We start from the raw sequence: 18350 nt of genomic DNA on the forward strand, positions 1-18350 counted from the left end.
CAGAAGCAGTTTGCAAGTGCCGGTCTTCAACTAAAAGCTAAGTACCCCATTGGGGAAACTTTTTCTTGCTCTAAACTGATGTCAGTAAAAGTTAATAATTGCATTACTTGTGGAAAGCAAATACCTCATAAAGATTTTCACTCGTACTGTATTCCTTGCCTAGGCCCTGACCACGATGTACCTCGCTGTTGGTTTTGTGCTTTATTAAAACCGTGAACTATCCATCATTGGTATAATTTCGATTGTAAATATTTTGGTGCTCAGTTCTATTATCCTGATATGTCTTCAGTAAGCCATCCGACTACCGACATTTTGAAAAAACGCAAAGATAAAGAAAGAGACAGGCTGCCTAGGTCCAAAGCTGCCAACGACGCTTCTCCCAAGCCAGTCGCCAGTTCACCAGTACTCAGTGAGGCACTTTCACAGCTCCTGATACCCTCTACTTCAAATTCACAGGCCTCTACTGAGACCCATTCGGAGTCCGGTATGCCGAGAGATGCTTCAACTGTGGAACCTGAGGATGTCTCTACCTTGGATGGGTCCGGAGCTGCTGTGCAGGCACCGGGTTCTGAGGGTGTATTCAGGCCTATGGACTTGCGTATTAAACTAATGCCATCTTCTTCTTCAAGGCCTAAAACTCGAACCATGCCTAGAAAACTGATGCCCAGAGTGCATGGTCAGGTCTCTATGCCTAAAAAACAAATGATAAGAATGGCTGAAGACCTTATTACTTTAATTTGGAGAAGACAGCCTTCCCCCTCTAAGAGACCCAGGACTGAGTTTGCTTATGATACTTCTGACCAGGATTCTGAATTTTTTGTTTCCTCTGATGACCAGGATTTACCCCTATCTACCTATGAGGTTTCTGATGCTGGGGATTCTATTCCCTCTGCTCCCCCCCCCCCAGAGGATTTCTCTTTTGGTGAAACCTTGCATACTTTCAGGGATCATTTTCATTGGGAAAGTCAGGATTTCTCTGATTCTAAAAAGAGGCTTAGGGATTTTTTACTCCTGCCCCAGCACAGGCCTTTAGCCATACCTCCTGTACTAGACATTGTTGATGATGCTTTTTCGGAATCTAGCTTGGCCCCTGACTCTTTACCTCCTGCTCCCAGAAAACCTGACAGATATTAGGGTCCCTGACTCTCACAAGTTCCTTTTTAAAAATCCTACTGCGGATCCTGAGACCATTTCACAGGGACCCAAGGGCATTAAAGCTACTACTGCCAAAAATCCTACCCCCTCTGATAGAGACTCCAGGGTGCTGGATAGATGGGGTGAAAAGGTATACACTTCTGCAACTTTGGCCATTAGGGCCTTAAACTGCTAGTTTCATATGTTAAAGTATCATCAGCATATTATTGGATTGCTAAAACAGAAAATGATGTTGATTCCTGATTGTGCGGAAAATAAGGATTTACAGAATTTACTGCATTCAGCTGAACCAGTTGGAAAGCATACTTTGCAATGTGGTTTTGATTCACTAGAGGCATCTTGCAGGGCTGCTGTAACTGGGTCTGTACTTAGAAGGCATGCTTGGCTTAAGGAGCAATCCTTGCCAGATCATGTTAAAGAGAAATTACTGGATGCTCCCTTAAACCAGGACCGCCTATTTGGCAACAAGGCGGAAGAAGTTCTTAAAAAGATGGAGAAAAAAGCTAAATCTATGCAAACTGTTAAAGATTTTTTACAAGTACAACCACCAAGGTTTAGTAGGCATTGGCCTTCCAAGAATTGGACCCTTCCTGCTTCTTCCAGACCTTCTCAGTCCAAGCCCAGATCCAGCAGAGCTCCCAGGCTTCAGTTCCACGGTATGCACAGGACTAAGCAGTGGGAGGGTCTCCACATCCAAACCTAGGAGTAATAAAACTCCCCCTATGGTAAACTGTCTCAATGGCTTCTTTTTAAAACTTCCAAGCACTTCTCAACTGACTGCCCCTTTGGGGGGAAAGATTGCTCTTCATGCAAAGAACTGGGAGCTCATTACCAAGAACAAATGGGTTTTAAATATAGTGTCCCAGGGATACAGATTTCACTTCCACTCATTAGCAACACCAAGTGGGTGGCCAGATCTAGCCCTAAATCAGTGGGCAGAGGCCCAGAAGCAAGTGCTTTCTCTCTTAAGCATGGGGGCTATTCAGTTGGTACCAAAAGAGGAAAAGGGACAAGGTTTCTACTTGAGACTTTTCCTGGTACCCAGAAAAGACAATTTATGGCATCCTATCCTGGACTTGTCTACTCTAAACACCTTTTTGGTGATTCCAAAATTCAAGATGCTGACTCTTCACCAGTTGCTCCCTATGCTAGGCAAAGATGCCTGGTTGGCAGCACTAGATTTAAAAGAAGCATACCTGCACATCCCAATCAGGGAATCTTGCAGAAGATACCTATGCTTCAAAGCAGGCTACACGCACTATCAGTTCTCTGCACTGCCATTTGGCTTATCTGCTGCACCCAGGGTATTCATAAAGTGCCTAGCTCCAGTCATTGCATTTTGCAGGCAAAGAAATATTCAAATATATCCATACCTGGACGATTGTCTAATTCAGGCAGAAAGCCAGGACATACTTTTGAATCATCTGACCTTTGTACAAAGGGTGCTAACCTGTCTGGGGTACACCTTAAATGAAAAGAAATCACACCTGGTACCCTGTCAACAAATTATATTCCTGGGAGCAAGCTTGAATACAACTTCCCAGATGGTTTCCTCACGCCAGAGAAACAAATTCATTTGACAACCTACTTCAAACAAGTGGCCACAAAAACCCTGCTATCTGCAAGGCAAATACTACAAGCCTTGGGGTTCATGGCCTCCTGCATTCTTCTAATTCCATATGCAAGACTGCTTATGAGGAAACTACAATGGTATCTAAAAAGCCTATGGTGTCAACATTCACGGGATCTAGAAGCAATGATTCCTTATCATACCTTGCCTGCGCCTAGAGTTCCATTGGTGGGCAAAGGCCTGTCGCTATAACAAGGGACTACGATTCACACTACCCCTGCCGCCCAAACCCTAACAACAGACACATCAGACTATGCATGGGGCACTCACCTGGCAGGGAAGTGCATTCAGGGCAAATGGAACCCAAGTCAAATGCACCTGCATATCAATCAAAAAGAAATGTTAGCTGTACAGAATGCTCTGACAGCCTTCAAGAACCACTTTCTTCCAAAACAATTAATGGTAAAGATGGACAATACCACTGTTATGTGGTACATAAACAAGCAGGGGGGTACACATTCTTATCCCCTCTGCAGACTAGCCATAGCATTGTGGAACACAGCCCTGAGCTACCAAGTGCATCTACAAGCTCAATTCCTGCCAGGAAAACTAAATACACTGGCAGACAAACTAAGCAGAAACCTCATGGTCCCACACGAGTGGAAACTGGAACCAGGGATTTTTCAACATGTTGACAAGCAAATGGGGGAGCCAAGATATAGGCCTGATTGCCTCCCCCAGAACTATCAACTGGACAAATTTTGCACAAGGACTCCCCACAAACAAGCTTGGAAAGTGGATGCTCTGTCCTTCAGCTGTAAAAACCTATCAGTTAATGCTTTCCTCCTCTGCCTCTGCTCTCCAAAGTACTACTAAAGATCAAACAAGACAAACCAAGGATGATTTTGATTGCACCAGACTGGCCACGCCAACACTGGTACCCCCTCTTGCACAGTGTGTCACTGTTGGCCCCATGGCACCTGCCTCAGACTCCTACCCTATTGTCTCAACAGGAGAACCAGATTCTGCACCCTCAGCTTCAAACACTAAACCTAGCAGCCTGGCTAATTACCTAATCTCTCCTTTACCATCCCTCAGTAAACCAGTGATGGATATCATTTTAGAGGCAAGGAGGCCTAGTACTAGAAAATATTATGCTGAAAAATGGAAAAGATTCTGTGCCTGGAACCAATCTCAGGGGATGAACACAGCAGTGCCCAACTTACCTCAGATTTTACAATACTGAATGGAGATGCTTCACAAGGGCCTGTCTTTCTCCTCCATCAAAATTTACGCCTCAGCCATTTCAGCTCATTATAACACAGAACCTCTCCTCTTCTCTCATCCACTGCTCAAGCAGTTCCTCAGAGGGGCCAAAAAATTTATGACCACCCAGGAGAGCTCCAACTCCAGCATGGAACCTTAACATTGTATTGGAAAAGCTCACTCTTCCTCCTTTTGAGCCAGCTGCAACTGCAGAGTTAAAATTCCTTTCTTGGAAAACAGCTTTCCTTTTAGCAATCACTTCAGCAAGAAAAGTATCTGAATTACAGGCCCTTATGGCAGTGAAGCCTTTCATCATCTTTTATGCGGACAGGGTGTCCCTCAGGACCAATCGCCAAGGTGGTATCCAGTGTGGCCCTTAATCAGTCCATTCATTTGCCAACCTTCTTTCCTAATCCACAGAACAAAGGGAAATGGATACTGCACTCCTTAGATGCGAGCAGACAACTTAGATTCTACTTGGACAGGACTAAACCTCAAAGGAAATCTGAACAACTGCTGGTGCTGTTTGCTGCAGGGGCAGAGGGGAAGGCTATTTCAAAGCAAACCATTTCCAAATGGATAGGCCATTGCATTCATTTCTGCTACAAGCACCATGGGGAACCTATCCCACAGGGGATCAGACCCCACTCAACCAGGGCTGCATCTACCTCTACAGCCTTTCTCAGAGGCATCCCTACCAGGGACATCTTAGAAGCTGCTACCTGGAGCTCTGTACATACTTTCACCAAGTAGTACCATCTGCCAATTTTCTCTAAATCCAGAGCTGGCTTTGCCACTGCAGTTTTGCAGGGCCTTATAGCTGGCCCTAATGCTATCTAAATTCCTCCTCCCATCCTTAGCTTTGGGAATCTACCCAAATGTGAGGACTGCAACAGTGAAACATGAAGACTTACCATAAATGTAGATGTTTGAGTATATTCACTGTTGCAGTCCTGGTTACCCTCCCTCCAGCGCCCTTATTTCTCTTGACTATACCTCTACTCTCCTTTACTATGCTCAAAAGCTTTTTTTTGTTGGAGGTATAACCTTGTATATTTATAGATTTAAGTGCTTCCCTTTAGGGAGGCACCTGACATCTGGGGCAAGAAAAACTGATGTAATGGTGTCGGCTGCATGTTTTATACCCCTAACAGCCTGATGTCATGGAAGAAGGGACAGCAACCGACGCAGGACCCAAGACTTTGTTAATCAGGCCAACTGAGGGCTACTGCAAGCAGATAACCCAAATACAATGACTGCAACAGTGAATACACTCGAACATCTACATTTATGGTAAGTGTACACGTCTGTACTTTTCTGAGATTCTGACTTTGTATGGCAGGGCAGTACCAGCTGAGCTGATGGGCATGAAAACATGGGTTATGAACTATTAAAGTAGCGTTATTGTAACAGCTCTATTACTTTTTGATGTCTGGCATAACATTAAAATGTGCACCTTTTCATTAATTTCCTTAATGTTGCTGTTGTTATACTAATATTTCAGTGACTGCTGAGATACCATTTACCATCACAAGCTGAATTCTTACTTCCTTTTCTTTGATTTCTAGGGACATGTCATGTATAGCCTTTATCTCATCTGAATCAGATGAATTCCCTTGCCTAAAAATCTGAAGCTGTATATCTCAAGCACAGATTTGTCAAATTCATACTTGTCATTGTACACCTTCACTTTTTCTTTTAATGTTCTTTGATTTCCTAAGGCTGGCTTGATGAATGCCCAAAATGCTGTCAACACTGTCCTACTGCCTCAGATGCCACATTTGCAATGTAAAAAAATATAGCACAGCTAATATAAGGCATCTTTGCAGGGGCCTCCCAATTTGGGGGGGGGGGGCTTTTTCCTCCAAAGTATATATATATATATATATATATATATATATATATATATATATAGTTCCCCTTTTCACTAAGGTGGTGTGAGGTAGTAAATTTAGGGAATGGGTAGTATAGAGGGGATACAGTGCACACATCAGAGCTACAGGATCGTGCAATTTCCCTGCAAAAAATCCTTATTGTAAACAACACTGTATTATAACTAAAGTGACAACATATCTAGGAATGGAAAGATGGTCTTGGGTATACTCAGCCTGAAATGTGGCAGAGATGTGAGAAAAAATACTCCCTTCTTTTTATTGTTCTGTGAAATATAATTATGCTTTCACTGCATTTTTTAATTTTTTCTACGATGATCTATTGTGTTATATACTAGGAACACTTCTGATTGTAAGTTCATCGCAAAGCTCATTATTTTATACACCACAAGCCAACCTGATATCAGTTGCAAGTGATGAAAGAATTCAGTCATTGGTTGTAATTCTGGGTGGTGGTTCCTGATCTCAAAGCAAATTTGCTAAATGCCTTAACTTCATTAACTTCACTTATGGCAGAACCCAGTGTTTAGAGTCAGATGTGTTCTTCCAGTATGGCTATTTTGCTGTCTTCACATCTGTACATATATATTCCTTTGGTTATATAAACATAATTAAAAGTAAAACTCATTTGAGTGGCCCTGGATTTTTTTTCAGTAGTGTCCATTTCCCTGTGGGGTTTTTTTTCTGTTTCTTCTTCCATTTTCCTTCTCCGATGCAATGTTATTCTTTGATGTGCTTGAACCACAGGTTGTATGATTTGGATCCATTTGAACATTAAGTTTATATTTTTTAACTTTTCAATGCCCTCACATAAATTACACATTTAATAAGTGGTCAAGTCTTAGTTTGTGTTACTGCTTATGTCATACAGTAGCGATATCAATCCAATCAACTTTGCAGTTGCTTATCTTAATCAATAAGCTGCTTCCAATACACAGAAAGTTGTAGGTATTCTCTCAACTACTTTTGCATCAGACTCAAGAAGGAAACTTCAATGGTACCTAAAGAGCCTTTGGTGTCAACACTCTCAAGACCTGGAAACTCTTCTACCTATAATTCCTTGCCTCATAAAGGAATTTCTTTTGTAAGCTACAGCATGCTCCCACAACAAGGGACTGCCTTTCTCCCCACACCCTGCCACCCAGACCCTCACCACAGATACATCACACTATGATTGGGGTGCACACCTGGACGGCAGGTGCATACAGGGCCAGTGAAGCCCACAGCAAATCCCTCTGCACATCAATCAAAAAGAGGTGATGGTCGTGCAGCATGCCTTTATAGCTTTCAAACCCCTTTTCTCTCCAGGGGTTCTCCTGATCAAAACAGACAACACCACTGTTATCTGGTACATCAACAAGCAGGGAGGGACTCACTCCTACACTCTATGTAGGCTGGCCATGACCCTTTGGCTCACAGCTTCTTCCATGCAAATACACCTGTTAGCACACTACCTACCGGGCTCTCTCAACTCCCTGGCAGACCAATTAAGCAGAAACCTTTTAGACCCATGAGTGGCAGCTCAACAGATGTACCTTCTTCCTAATAACTCAGAAATGGGGAATCCCGAAGGTCGACATCTTTGCCTCCCATACCAACCATCAGCTCAGCAAATTCTGCACCAGGAAGCATCACTGCATGGCTTGGAAAGGGGATGCCCTGTCCTTCCCCTGGGTCAACCTCTCAGTCTATGCCTTTCCACCCCTACCACTCATCCCCAGGGTACTGCTCAAAATAAGGGAGGAAAAACCAAGGACCATTCTTATAGCTCCAGACTGGCCCTGACAGCACTGGTACCCATTGCTGAGCAGCCTGTCCCCGCTGCCTCCATGGTGTCTTCCTCAGATTCCAAACCTCCTAACCCAGAGGGAAAGGCAATTCATGCATCCCCAATTGCAGACACACAATATGGCAGCTTGGCTTATTCCCTAACCCCGAACCAATCTGGCATCCTCAGCAAATAGACTCTGGATGTTATCCATGAGGCCAAATGCCCTAGCACCAGAAAGTCTTATGCAGATAAATGGAAAAGGTTCTGGACCTGGATCCAGGCTAAGGGGGCCAATACGGTACAGCCCTCCATCCGTCTCATCCTGAATTACTTAGCTGACCAACTGCAAAGTGGTCTCTCTTTCTCCTCTATAAAAATTCATACCTCTGCTGTTTCTGCTCATTTTCCCACTGAGCAGCCCCATTTCTCACACCCTTTTATCAAACAGTTCCTCAGAGGGGCTAGCAACTTGTGCCCCCCCCTAGAAGGGCACCAACACCAGCTTGGGGCCTTAACTTTGTCTTGGAAAAGCTCACTCTGCCTCCTTTCCAACCAGCTTCTTCTGCAGAGATAGAATTTCTCTCCTGGAAGACAGTCTTCCTTCTGGCCATCACTTCAGCCAGAAGAGTCTCTGAGCTGCAAGCACTCATGGCTGTGGAATCCTTCATCATCTTCCATGCAAACTGGGTATCCCTCAGAACTAAGCCATCCTTCATGCCCAAGGTGGTGTCCAGTGTGGCTCTCAACCAATCCATTCATTTACCCACCTTCTTTCCTAATCCCCAGAACATGGGGGAAAGGATCCTTCACTCTCTAGATGTGTACATACAGCTCAGATACTACCTGGACAGGAGTAAACCCTTCAGAACGTCTAATCAATTGCTGGCTAGCTTTGCTACAAGGGCAGAAGGCAAAGCCATCTCCAAGCAAACCATTTCCAAATGGATAGCACACTGCATCCATCTCTGCTACTAACAGCATGGTAAGCCTACCCCCAAGGGGGTCAGGACACACTCCACCAGAGCAGCCTCCACCTCTGCAGCTTTCCTCAGAGGAGTCCCCACCAGGGACATCCTGGAGAGTGCCACCTGGACATCTGTTTACACTTTTACCAAGCATTACCACCTGTCTGTCTTCTCCAAATCCAGGGCAGGATTTACATCTGAAGTCTTGCAGGACATCCTAGCCAGCCCCTAGCTTTATTGACTGCCTCCACCCATTTCCTCAGCTTTGGGAATATACCCAAATGTGATGACTGCAACAGTGAAACACAAAGAACATAGTACAGTTGTGTACACTTACCATAAATGTAGATGTTCGAGTGTATTCACTGTTGCAGTCCTGGTTTCCCTCCCTCCATCCCCCTTTTTTCTCCTTCTTCTTTTGTTACCATTCTTCCTTGTTGTTCTGCTTTCCTTACAAGGGATATATTGGTATTTATTTTCCACTAGTGGGGTTCTTCCTCCAGAAACTGACATCCTACCTCCTACTTTGGGGGCTCTTGACAGATTAAGGCATGAAAAACTGATGTAACAGTGTCAGCTGCCTTACTTTATACCACTGACGACCTGATGTCAGTTCTCAAATGATAGCAACTGACACAGAAATACTAAGTCTCTGGGATTCAGGCCGGCCGAGCACTACCCAGGTAGGGATAACCCAAATGTGATGATGTGATGCAACGATGAATAAACTCGAACATCTACATTTATGGTAAGTGTACACAACTGTACTTTCTGATCTAAGCTTTACATCCTGGCATTAGAATTTTATTACAGCATGTGAAAATGACAGCTCACAGCACACAGCAGCTGCTAGTTTCCTCTGTAACTTTCTCATTCTTTTTATTTCTTTTAAACTATTCTAATCAGTAACACAAATATCTGACCTTTACGTCTTCCCATTAATATGTACAGTTAGAGTTAATAACACTACAGCATAAGCCATTAAGATTCAACAAAATGTAAGCAAATTATATATTAGCAACAGCATTACTATAGCTTTTGTTCTACTAATTCTTCACTTCTAAATAAATATTTTTAAAAAATGTTGTTTTGAGTAGATTTCTCACATATATACTTGAAAAAAGTTCCTTCCTGTTTTCACAGACATTAGTGATGAACTTTTGCCTAGATTGTCTTCAAAACAGCTTGAGGAGCAGATGGGAAGCACGGCAAGCAAGAATCAAGCATTGTCACCCAACTGGAACATTCTTTTGTTTTCAAGCTTTTTAACGTGTTAATTGCTCCATAAAAACCCATTAAAAGAATGTGCTACAAAGGAACAAATAAAAAAAATATTGCTAGCACTTTAACACTTCTAATCAGCATATTACTTAGATCTGACATTCAGTTAACCCAACACTGCACATACAAAGCAAAATTAAACAAATAAAATACTAATCTTAACTTATATAGTCTTAAAGTTACCAAATCTATTGCTTATAATTTAATGACATTCTGTTACAAGAAGTATTTGTTTAACATTTAGCAATATATTTATAAGTTTAGTTAAGTGAAATATATTAGGTAATTTGCTGTAAATAAAGTAAAGCAGTAAAACTAACCATTTATATTCCTTAACATGACAAATGCTTTAGTTTAAAATATAAATGCATACTTACATATGTTTTGAAGATTAAAGTTCATTACAAACATTTTACTTAAATGGTAAATCTATTGTTTCAGAAAATAAAAGTCTTGCAATCAGAGATTAAAAGTCACTTGTTTTTAATCTTTTTAAATTTAGAAGCAGTTTTCTAAGAATTCAGCTCACTTTGTCTTTTAAGGGATATACTGTTCCAATCCATTTCTACATTATTATTATTAAGGATTTTATTTTTAACAAAAGTGAATGCCTCCTCTAGTGTGTCAAATATTTTAGTTCCTTCAGAAAGAAAAGAATTGATCTTTGCAGGCAACACCAAAGCAGCCATAATATCATTCTTTTTGAGTTATTTAATCAGTGGTAAGCATGATTTTCTTTTACTCATTACTTTACTAGAATAATAATTGTCAAGTCTGAGTACATGTTTACTTATTTTAATAGGTAGGCTAGACCATGCTGTTTTTAACATTTGATCTGTTTCTTGGATGGACATAAACTTAACTGTAATTGAATGTGATGGTGAGTTTTCTTTCTTTTAAAGGACAACTGCACCCACAGATTCAAAAAACATGTTTATTTCATCATGGTTTGGTGTTTCCTACATTTTAACACAATTCTGGGACTATTTAGAGCTTTTTAGATATTTTTATACACAATTTCTGACTCTGACCACATGGGGTCTGGCATCCTGAAATATTTCTGACTGTTTAGTCTGCCTGTATAATACCCCAGAATGCATTGTGTGTCTCCAAAAGATTGCATCAGATCTGCCACATTTTCCCTAAAGCTCCTGTCAGTGCATTGATTTTACAGGCATTTACTGCTGTGTTATAGTCACCTACTTTTGGTGAAAATGTTATCCTTTTTCAATGACTACTTCAAACGCAAGCAGTGCAAATGATACAGAACAGAATTGAAAAGTGCATTTTATTGCTCTTTCTTCTTAGAAATGCTAACTTGATTTCTTTTGTGAAGGCTGAAATCTAGTTCTTCAAGGTATCTCCCCTCCCCCTTCACACCTATCTTCCCTAGCTGTCAAAGAGTTAAGGGTAATAGTGACCCATTATCTGCATGTGATTGACAGCTCACAGCAGGTGATCAGACTAATGGACTGTTTTCTTGTCAGCCTTTCCTTCCTTACAGTGGGAGACTTTTTTGTTGCACTCCTCCTGTCAAATTTAGAACCAAGCTCCATAGCACTGGGGATAATCACTGTTTTGCAAAGCATTAAACTCCCACTTATTTTCCATTCTGTTTGGTTAAATAGCTAACAAATGATGCACTATAAACACAAAATATTTCACAGACTTGCATGACAGCACCTACATGCTTTTTTATGCGGTAATTTAAGAAAATTACGGTATTGCATACTTCTTGTAATCTGATGTAGTGTTGTCAATTAATTGTGACAGGCATCTGCTTCTTATGTAAAAACATGCAATTAATGTCCATGCATGGTCATTGCAAATTTATGCTCTTAGTTTTTGCAGCTGTTACTATGCTTCTGCCTGTACTTTGTCACATATCGGTAGGGCTCTTCAGAAAAGTGAGATTATAATTTGACATTTTTGCTAGGTTAAGAGTGGGCTGGGCAAGGCAGCTCTGACATCACAATGTGGGAGGTCCACTGGCTCTTCTATACAGCATGCAAATCAGGCGGGGATTACATCACTTTGGGGGAGGAACCTTCCCGCTAGCTAGAGCAAGAGCTGTGGCAGATGTGAGATCATCATTTCAGAGCCAGCTAGAGGTTTTTCAACTTGGTTTTCAAAGTGAAAGTAAATTAGTATGGAGAGGTAGGAAGCGCAACAGGGAAAACAGTTGAGTGGATTAGTTTTTAAAGCTGCATGGGTGATTTTTCGAGGCTGTATCAACGAGCAGGGACTAAAAGAGACAGCAGGTTGAGCAATCTGCTTTAATATCCCGTTGTTGTCCTTTAAGGTGCTTTCAGGGATCTATGTGCCCTTTCAATCTAAAAAGATAAAATTTCAGGTAGATTTAATGTTTTATGTAGCCAGGTTGTTAAGAAGTTTATTATATAGCCTCCCTCATGCTTTTCAAGTATATCATACATTCTAATGTTATTTCATGTCAGTTTGTTTTCTAACTTATCAACTTTATCTGTGAGACAGTTATTTTGTAAAGAAATTCAGTTTGAGCTCACCTTCGGTTATTCTCCCTTCATGATCATTTAAAGTTTCTTCCATACTGCTGATTTATGCACTTTGTTGTTTTATAAGGATTTCTAAATGTTCCATCTTCTTTCTGGACTCTTCTTTGAAATGTACTGTTTTCGTATCCAGTTTCTCCATTGTAAGTATTACATTCTGCATTCCAGATATTAGTGACTGGATGTCTTTTTTTAACACAAGAATCCCGAGTACCATTTCTTGAGTGGCTCATGTTGAAATCTCTTCTGTCTAAACCAAGCAGTTGAAATTCTGACAAGAAGATCAGTTTTTGAAGACCTTGAAGCTATAAATCTTTCCTCTGACTGCTAGTGAGTAAAATTAGTTAAACATATCTCCAGATTTTAATTTTTCGATTATATTTTCTGTCAGAGAAAAGGTTCCAGTCACAGAGCTTTCACCAGTTGCACCTCTCAGTTAGCTGTCTTGGTCATGCCCTCAATGACTTATGTTTTTATCACTCATCGATGTGCATTATTGTTAGTTTCTATGCAGCTTTTTGTGCATTTCTTGGAATTATCAGTTTTGTGCTTTCTAAAATGTTGTTGCCAGTAACTGAAGCAGTTATTCCATCTTTGCATTTCTCATATCTTTTACATCTCTGTTCCTTAATCATATTTGTTTTTAGCCTGGATCATCTTTGTTTTTTAATGTCACATATTAGTCCTCATAATTATTTCACTTGCAGTACTGTCTTTTTCTATTTTCTTCAGAGTTAAAGTTCTAATTACTACATATTCTGCTATAATTTTCATGTCATAATGTTCAGTCTTCCACAACTTTATCAAATCTGTCTCCATTCTAATAGTTAGATATCCTGAATTGTAGTCAGCTATGTTTTCCTTCCATTTTTACATGGTACTCAAAATGATGGAACTGTTATCTCAATTATCATTTTTGTCTATTTTAAGTGGTAACTTTGATTTACGGCTGTAAAAAATTGAGTCCACTGGTTTGTGGTTGGTAATCTATGTAGCCTCTTAATATCCATGAAAATATTGCTGGTGATTCTTTTTCCTGTTTGCAAATATCCTTTCTACATCTGAAATGATCTGCCTGCGCAGGCTATTACTTTTTGCCTTCCATCTTGCTCATGGCTCAGGATTGCTCCATACCTGTTGAACAATTCTTAACCTCTAAACTGTCTCACACTGTGGTGCAGAGTATGGTACCACATGTCTGTACTTAAAGCTTGCTTTATTGGTTCTGCTCTGACTTCTCATTTGCTACTTTCCTGATAACGACAATACCCAAAAACAGCATTCGCTCCAACAAGTAACCAAAAACCAAACGGCAACAGCTAATGCCACAGGCTATGTAATCTTGAGAAACTGATAACTCCTTCTTTAGATATAAAACCAAGGTAACTTCCAACAAACGAAAGCAGCAGCTCTCTAATAGTAAACTCCACAATTTATTTAAAAAAAACAAAACATACACAAACAACGGTTAAGCGCTTTCACCTGTACACAACACAGGCTTCATCAGAACTTGTGGAGTTTACTATTAGAGAGCTGCTGCTTTCGTTTGTTGGAGTTATCGGTTTCTCAAGATTACATAGCCTGTGGCATTAGCTGTTGCCGTTTGGTTTTTCGTTACTTTCCTAATAAAGAGTTTTCTCAGTATCATTGTCTCCCCATCCCATTTCACCATTTGAACAATCAATGGAAAATAATATTCTATCATTTTTTCAGGGTGACTGAGTTTTCTGTGCCCCCAATGTTGGAGCTCTTCCCCTATGGGCATAATCTCTATTTATACTGCCTGCATGATCACACAAACATGGAAAAGTAAAATACACATATCCCTTTTTCTCCTGATTTGGTAAAGATTTGGTGGTAGGATATTTAGAGACCAAATTGATTTGGGAGTACAAAGATGCAACACCCCCCCCCACACATAAACATGGGATGTTCTTCATGTTTCACTGTTGCAGTCATCACATTTGGGTTATCTGCTTGCAGTAGCACTCAGTTGGCCTGATTAACAAAGTCTTGGGTCCTGCGTCAGTTGCTGTCCCTTCTTCCATGATGTCAGGTCATCAGGGGTATAAAATATGCAGCCAATGCCATTACATCAGTCTTTCTTGCCGTGCGGTGCCCGAAGCAGAAGCAGTTTGGAAGTGCCGGTCGGCCAACTCCTGAAATTTTCGTTTTCAAGTTTCAGAACCGAAGTCTTCAACTAAAAGCTAAGTACCCCATTGGGGAAACTTTTTCTTGCTCTAAACTGATGTCAGTAAAAGTTAATAATTGCATTACTTGTGGAAAGCAAATACCTCATAAAGATTTTCACTCGTACTGTATTCCTTGCCTAGGCCCTGACCACGATGTAACTCGCTGTTGGTTTTGTGCTTTATTTAAACTGTGAACTATCCGTCGTCGGTATAATTTCGATTCTAAATATTTTGGTGCTCAGTTCAATTATCCTGATATGTCTTCAGTAAGCCATCCGACTACCGACATTTCGAAAAAACGCAAAGATAAAGAAAGAGACAGGCTGCCTAGGTCCAAAGCTGCCGACGACGTTTCTCCCAAGCCAGTCGCCAGTTCAGCGGTACTCAGTGAGGCACTTTCACAGCCCCTGATTCCCTCTGCTTCAAATTCACAGACCTCTACTGAGACCCATTCGGAGTCCGGTATGCCGAGAGATGCTTCAACTGTGGAACCTGCGGATGTCTCTACCTTGGATAGGTCCGGCGCTGCTGTGCAGGCACTGGGTTCTGAGGGTGTATTCAGGCCTATGGACTTGCATATTAAACCAGTGCCATCTTCTTCATCAAGGCCTAAAACTCGAACCATGCCTAGAAAACTGATGCCCAGAGTGCATGGTCAGGTCTCTATGCCTAAAAAACCAGCCCCATTGTTTTTATTCACACATGAAAAAAGTTGAGCAAACATTTAGCTCACAGCTCAGAGTCACCTGCTCAGTATATTACCCATTTTATAAAAAGTCTGTGAAACTTTTGGTATTAACATTTTCATTTCCACAGCTGAATATGCATCCCCAACATTACTGAAACATCAGCCACTAATGCACAAAGCTAAAGATAGTTTTTATAGATGTTAAACTATGGTCCCATCTGCCTGAGTTGGTGGTAGCACAGGTGGATGTAAAAGATTCCAGGGCACCTATCAAAAAGAGTAGGGATTCTTTATTTTACACAACATAAAACATATTATTTGCATATTTATAAAATGTACTTATCTGCAGGAACATACACAATTCTATTGTTTCACTCTTTATCATTTTTCTTATAACATCTTCATTTTTCTCTTTCTGCTGTTCCCGTTAGGGGTCACCACAGCAGATTATCTGTTTCCATTTCTTCCTGTCCTCTGCATCTTGCTGTGTCACACCAACCACCTGCATGTCTTCTCTCACCACATCCATAAACCTTATCTTAGGCCTTCCTCTTTTCCTCTTACCTGGCAGCTCCATCCTTAGCATCCTTTTCCCAATATACCCAGCATCCCTCCTCAGAACATGTCCAAACCAACGCAATCTCGCCTCTGTGGCTTTGTCTCCAAACTGTCCAACCTGAGCTGACCCTCTAATATACTGATTCCTAACCCTGTCCATCCTCGTCTCACCCAGTGCAAATCTTAACATCTTTAACTCTGCCACCAGCGCTGACTCTTGCCTTTTTGTCAGTGCCACCATCTCCAACCCATATATCATAGCTAGTCTCACTTCTCTCTTCTTGACCTTCCCTTTCACTCTTACTGGTACCCGTCTGTCACAAGTCACTCCTGACACTCTTCTTCACCCATTCCACCCTGCCTGTACTCTCTTCTTCACCTCTCTTCCATGCTCACAATTACTCTGAACTGTTGATCCCAAGTACTTAAACTCATCCACCTTTGCCAACTCTACTCCTTGAATCCTCACCATTCCTCTATCCTCCCTCTCATTCACACACATATATTCTGTCTTAGTCCTGCTGACCTTCATTCCTCTCCTCTCTAGAGCATATCTCCACCTCTCCAGGGTCTCCTCAACCTGGTCCCTACTCTCACTATAGATCACAATGTCATCTGCAAAAATCAGTCCACGGGGCCTCCTGTCTGATCTCCTCTGTCAACCTGTCCATCACCACTGCAAATAAGAAAGGGCTCAGAGCTGATCCTTGATGTAATCCCACCTCCACCTTAAAGGCATCCGTCACTCCCACCACAGACCTCACCACTGTCACACTACCCTTGTACATATCCTGTACCACTCTTACATACTTCACTGCCACTCCCGACTTCCTTATACAATACCGCAACTCCTCTCCAGGCACCCTGTCATATGCTTTCTCTAAGTCCACAAAACACAATGCAACTCCTTCTGACCGTCTCTATATTTCTCCATCAACACTCTCAGAGCAAACATCACATCTGTAGTGCTCTTTCCCAGCATGAAACCATGCTGCTGATCACTAATCATCACCTCCCTTCTTAACCTAGCTTCCATCTTCATTGTTATTCTTTAATAATTGACCAACACTTCTTCCACAACCATAATCTAATTTTTCACAATATATCAGCCAAAATCTAGTTTCCATTAAAAATGTTCATTCAGTCTTTTATCTCAAATAACCTATATAATATAAAATAAATTATTATCTACCTTTCTCACATATTCTTTATTCTTGTTTTTATATCCATACATAATCATATTCATATCCATATTGTTATGTCATTAACATTCCAAAAAAATCTCACTTTTTCTGAGTTTCACCAATCTTTTAACATTTTAAAAAACATACTCTTTAGCCTCCTTCCCCCCACAAAATAAACAGACTGTTTTAACTTTCTTTTTGTATGGCATATTCCCCTTTACTGGTCACTTATTTATTGCCAGTCTCTGTTGGAAGTCCTGGCACTCTACTGTTTTGGTATACTACCTTTTCCTGACTTTAATGGCTTTAATTACTTCTTCTGGTACATTTGCTCATGGATTTACAATATAGTATTGTTTCATCACATCATTCTACCATATCATTCTGTCCTTCTCTTTAGCATCATTTTTTTTTACTTTCCATGAATTTTTTTCTTGATCATTTTTAATTTTTTCATTTACATATTCTTTTTCTCCTGTTCTTATTCTCATCATCTCCCTCAACCTTTTGTACTTAAATGTAAGCATTCTCACTATTCATTTCTCAGTCTCTTCCTTTACCCACTTTAATACTCTATCCAAGTTTAAAGAAGCAGAATAAACAAATAGATTTAGTACCCCCCCCCCCCATCTTCACTTATATTCAATGCACTTCTTTCCACTGGGTATAATCTTGAACCCCATATGAAAGAAAACACCAATTGCACAATTTCCTTTTCATATTTTTGTGGGATCATATAAACATTTGACATGTATGGTCTTTTTCTCCATTAGTATATAATTCACCAGATAAACCTTTTTACCTGAATGCTAATCTGTACATCCTCCACAAAAAACATATTTCTTTCATTTTTTTTATCAAACCTGCCATTGCATCATAACTACATTATTTTTTCCAAAATTGTATCTCTAGCAAAGACACCTCATTCATTGAAAAAGACACACCTCCATTTTTTACCACGCCACCCAAACCCTTACTTTTATCTTTATTCAAGGTTATTCCCATTTCTTTTAAGCATCCATTCAGACAAACCAGCATTTCCCTCATCCATATCTTGCTCTTAGCAGCTACAGCTTTATCATCTGAATATGTCAAAACTACTGGAATAACCACTTGCTTTTTCATCACATGTCTAGCATCTTTCTTTTTATAAGCTCACTATCTCATTCATTACCAGTGGAAACAATATTCTGCTCATGGGACATCCTTGTCTTATATCACATTTCATACATATTTCTTTATTCAGCCACCCATTCACTAACACCTCAATCTCTTATTTTGATATGCTGACATACAC

The 18350-nt window shown here is 40.7% G+C and overlaps 1 protein-coding gene across 2 annotated transcripts in view; it reads left to right on the forward strand.

Annotated features, from left to right (window-relative positions):
* The window catches only part of MCTP1 (multiple C2 and transmembrane domain containing 1), a 3344116-nt gene that overhangs the window by 2839604 nt on the left and 486162 nt on the right, over positions 1–18350 (forward strand). The window contains exon 17 of one of the 2 annotated variants that reach the window (XM_044064133.1): positions 9763–10006. The exons of the other annotated variant lie outside the window; for it this stretch is intronic. Coding sequence (XP_043920068.1) covers positions 9763–9888 — 126 coding nt within the window. The 3' untranslated portion in view covers positions 9889–10006. Of the gene's footprint in view, positions 1–9762; positions 10007–18350 lie in introns of those variants that run through there. 2 annotated transcript variants of the gene reach the window in all.

Source organism: Protopterus annectens, chromosome 2.part2, assembly GCF_019279795.1.
Source record: "Protopterus annectens isolate FY-2018-M chromosome 2.part2, PAN1.0, whole genome shotgun sequence".
Taxonomy (NCBI): domain Eukaryota; kingdom Metazoa; phylum Chordata; order Ceratodontiformes; family Protopteridae; genus Protopterus; species Protopterus annectens.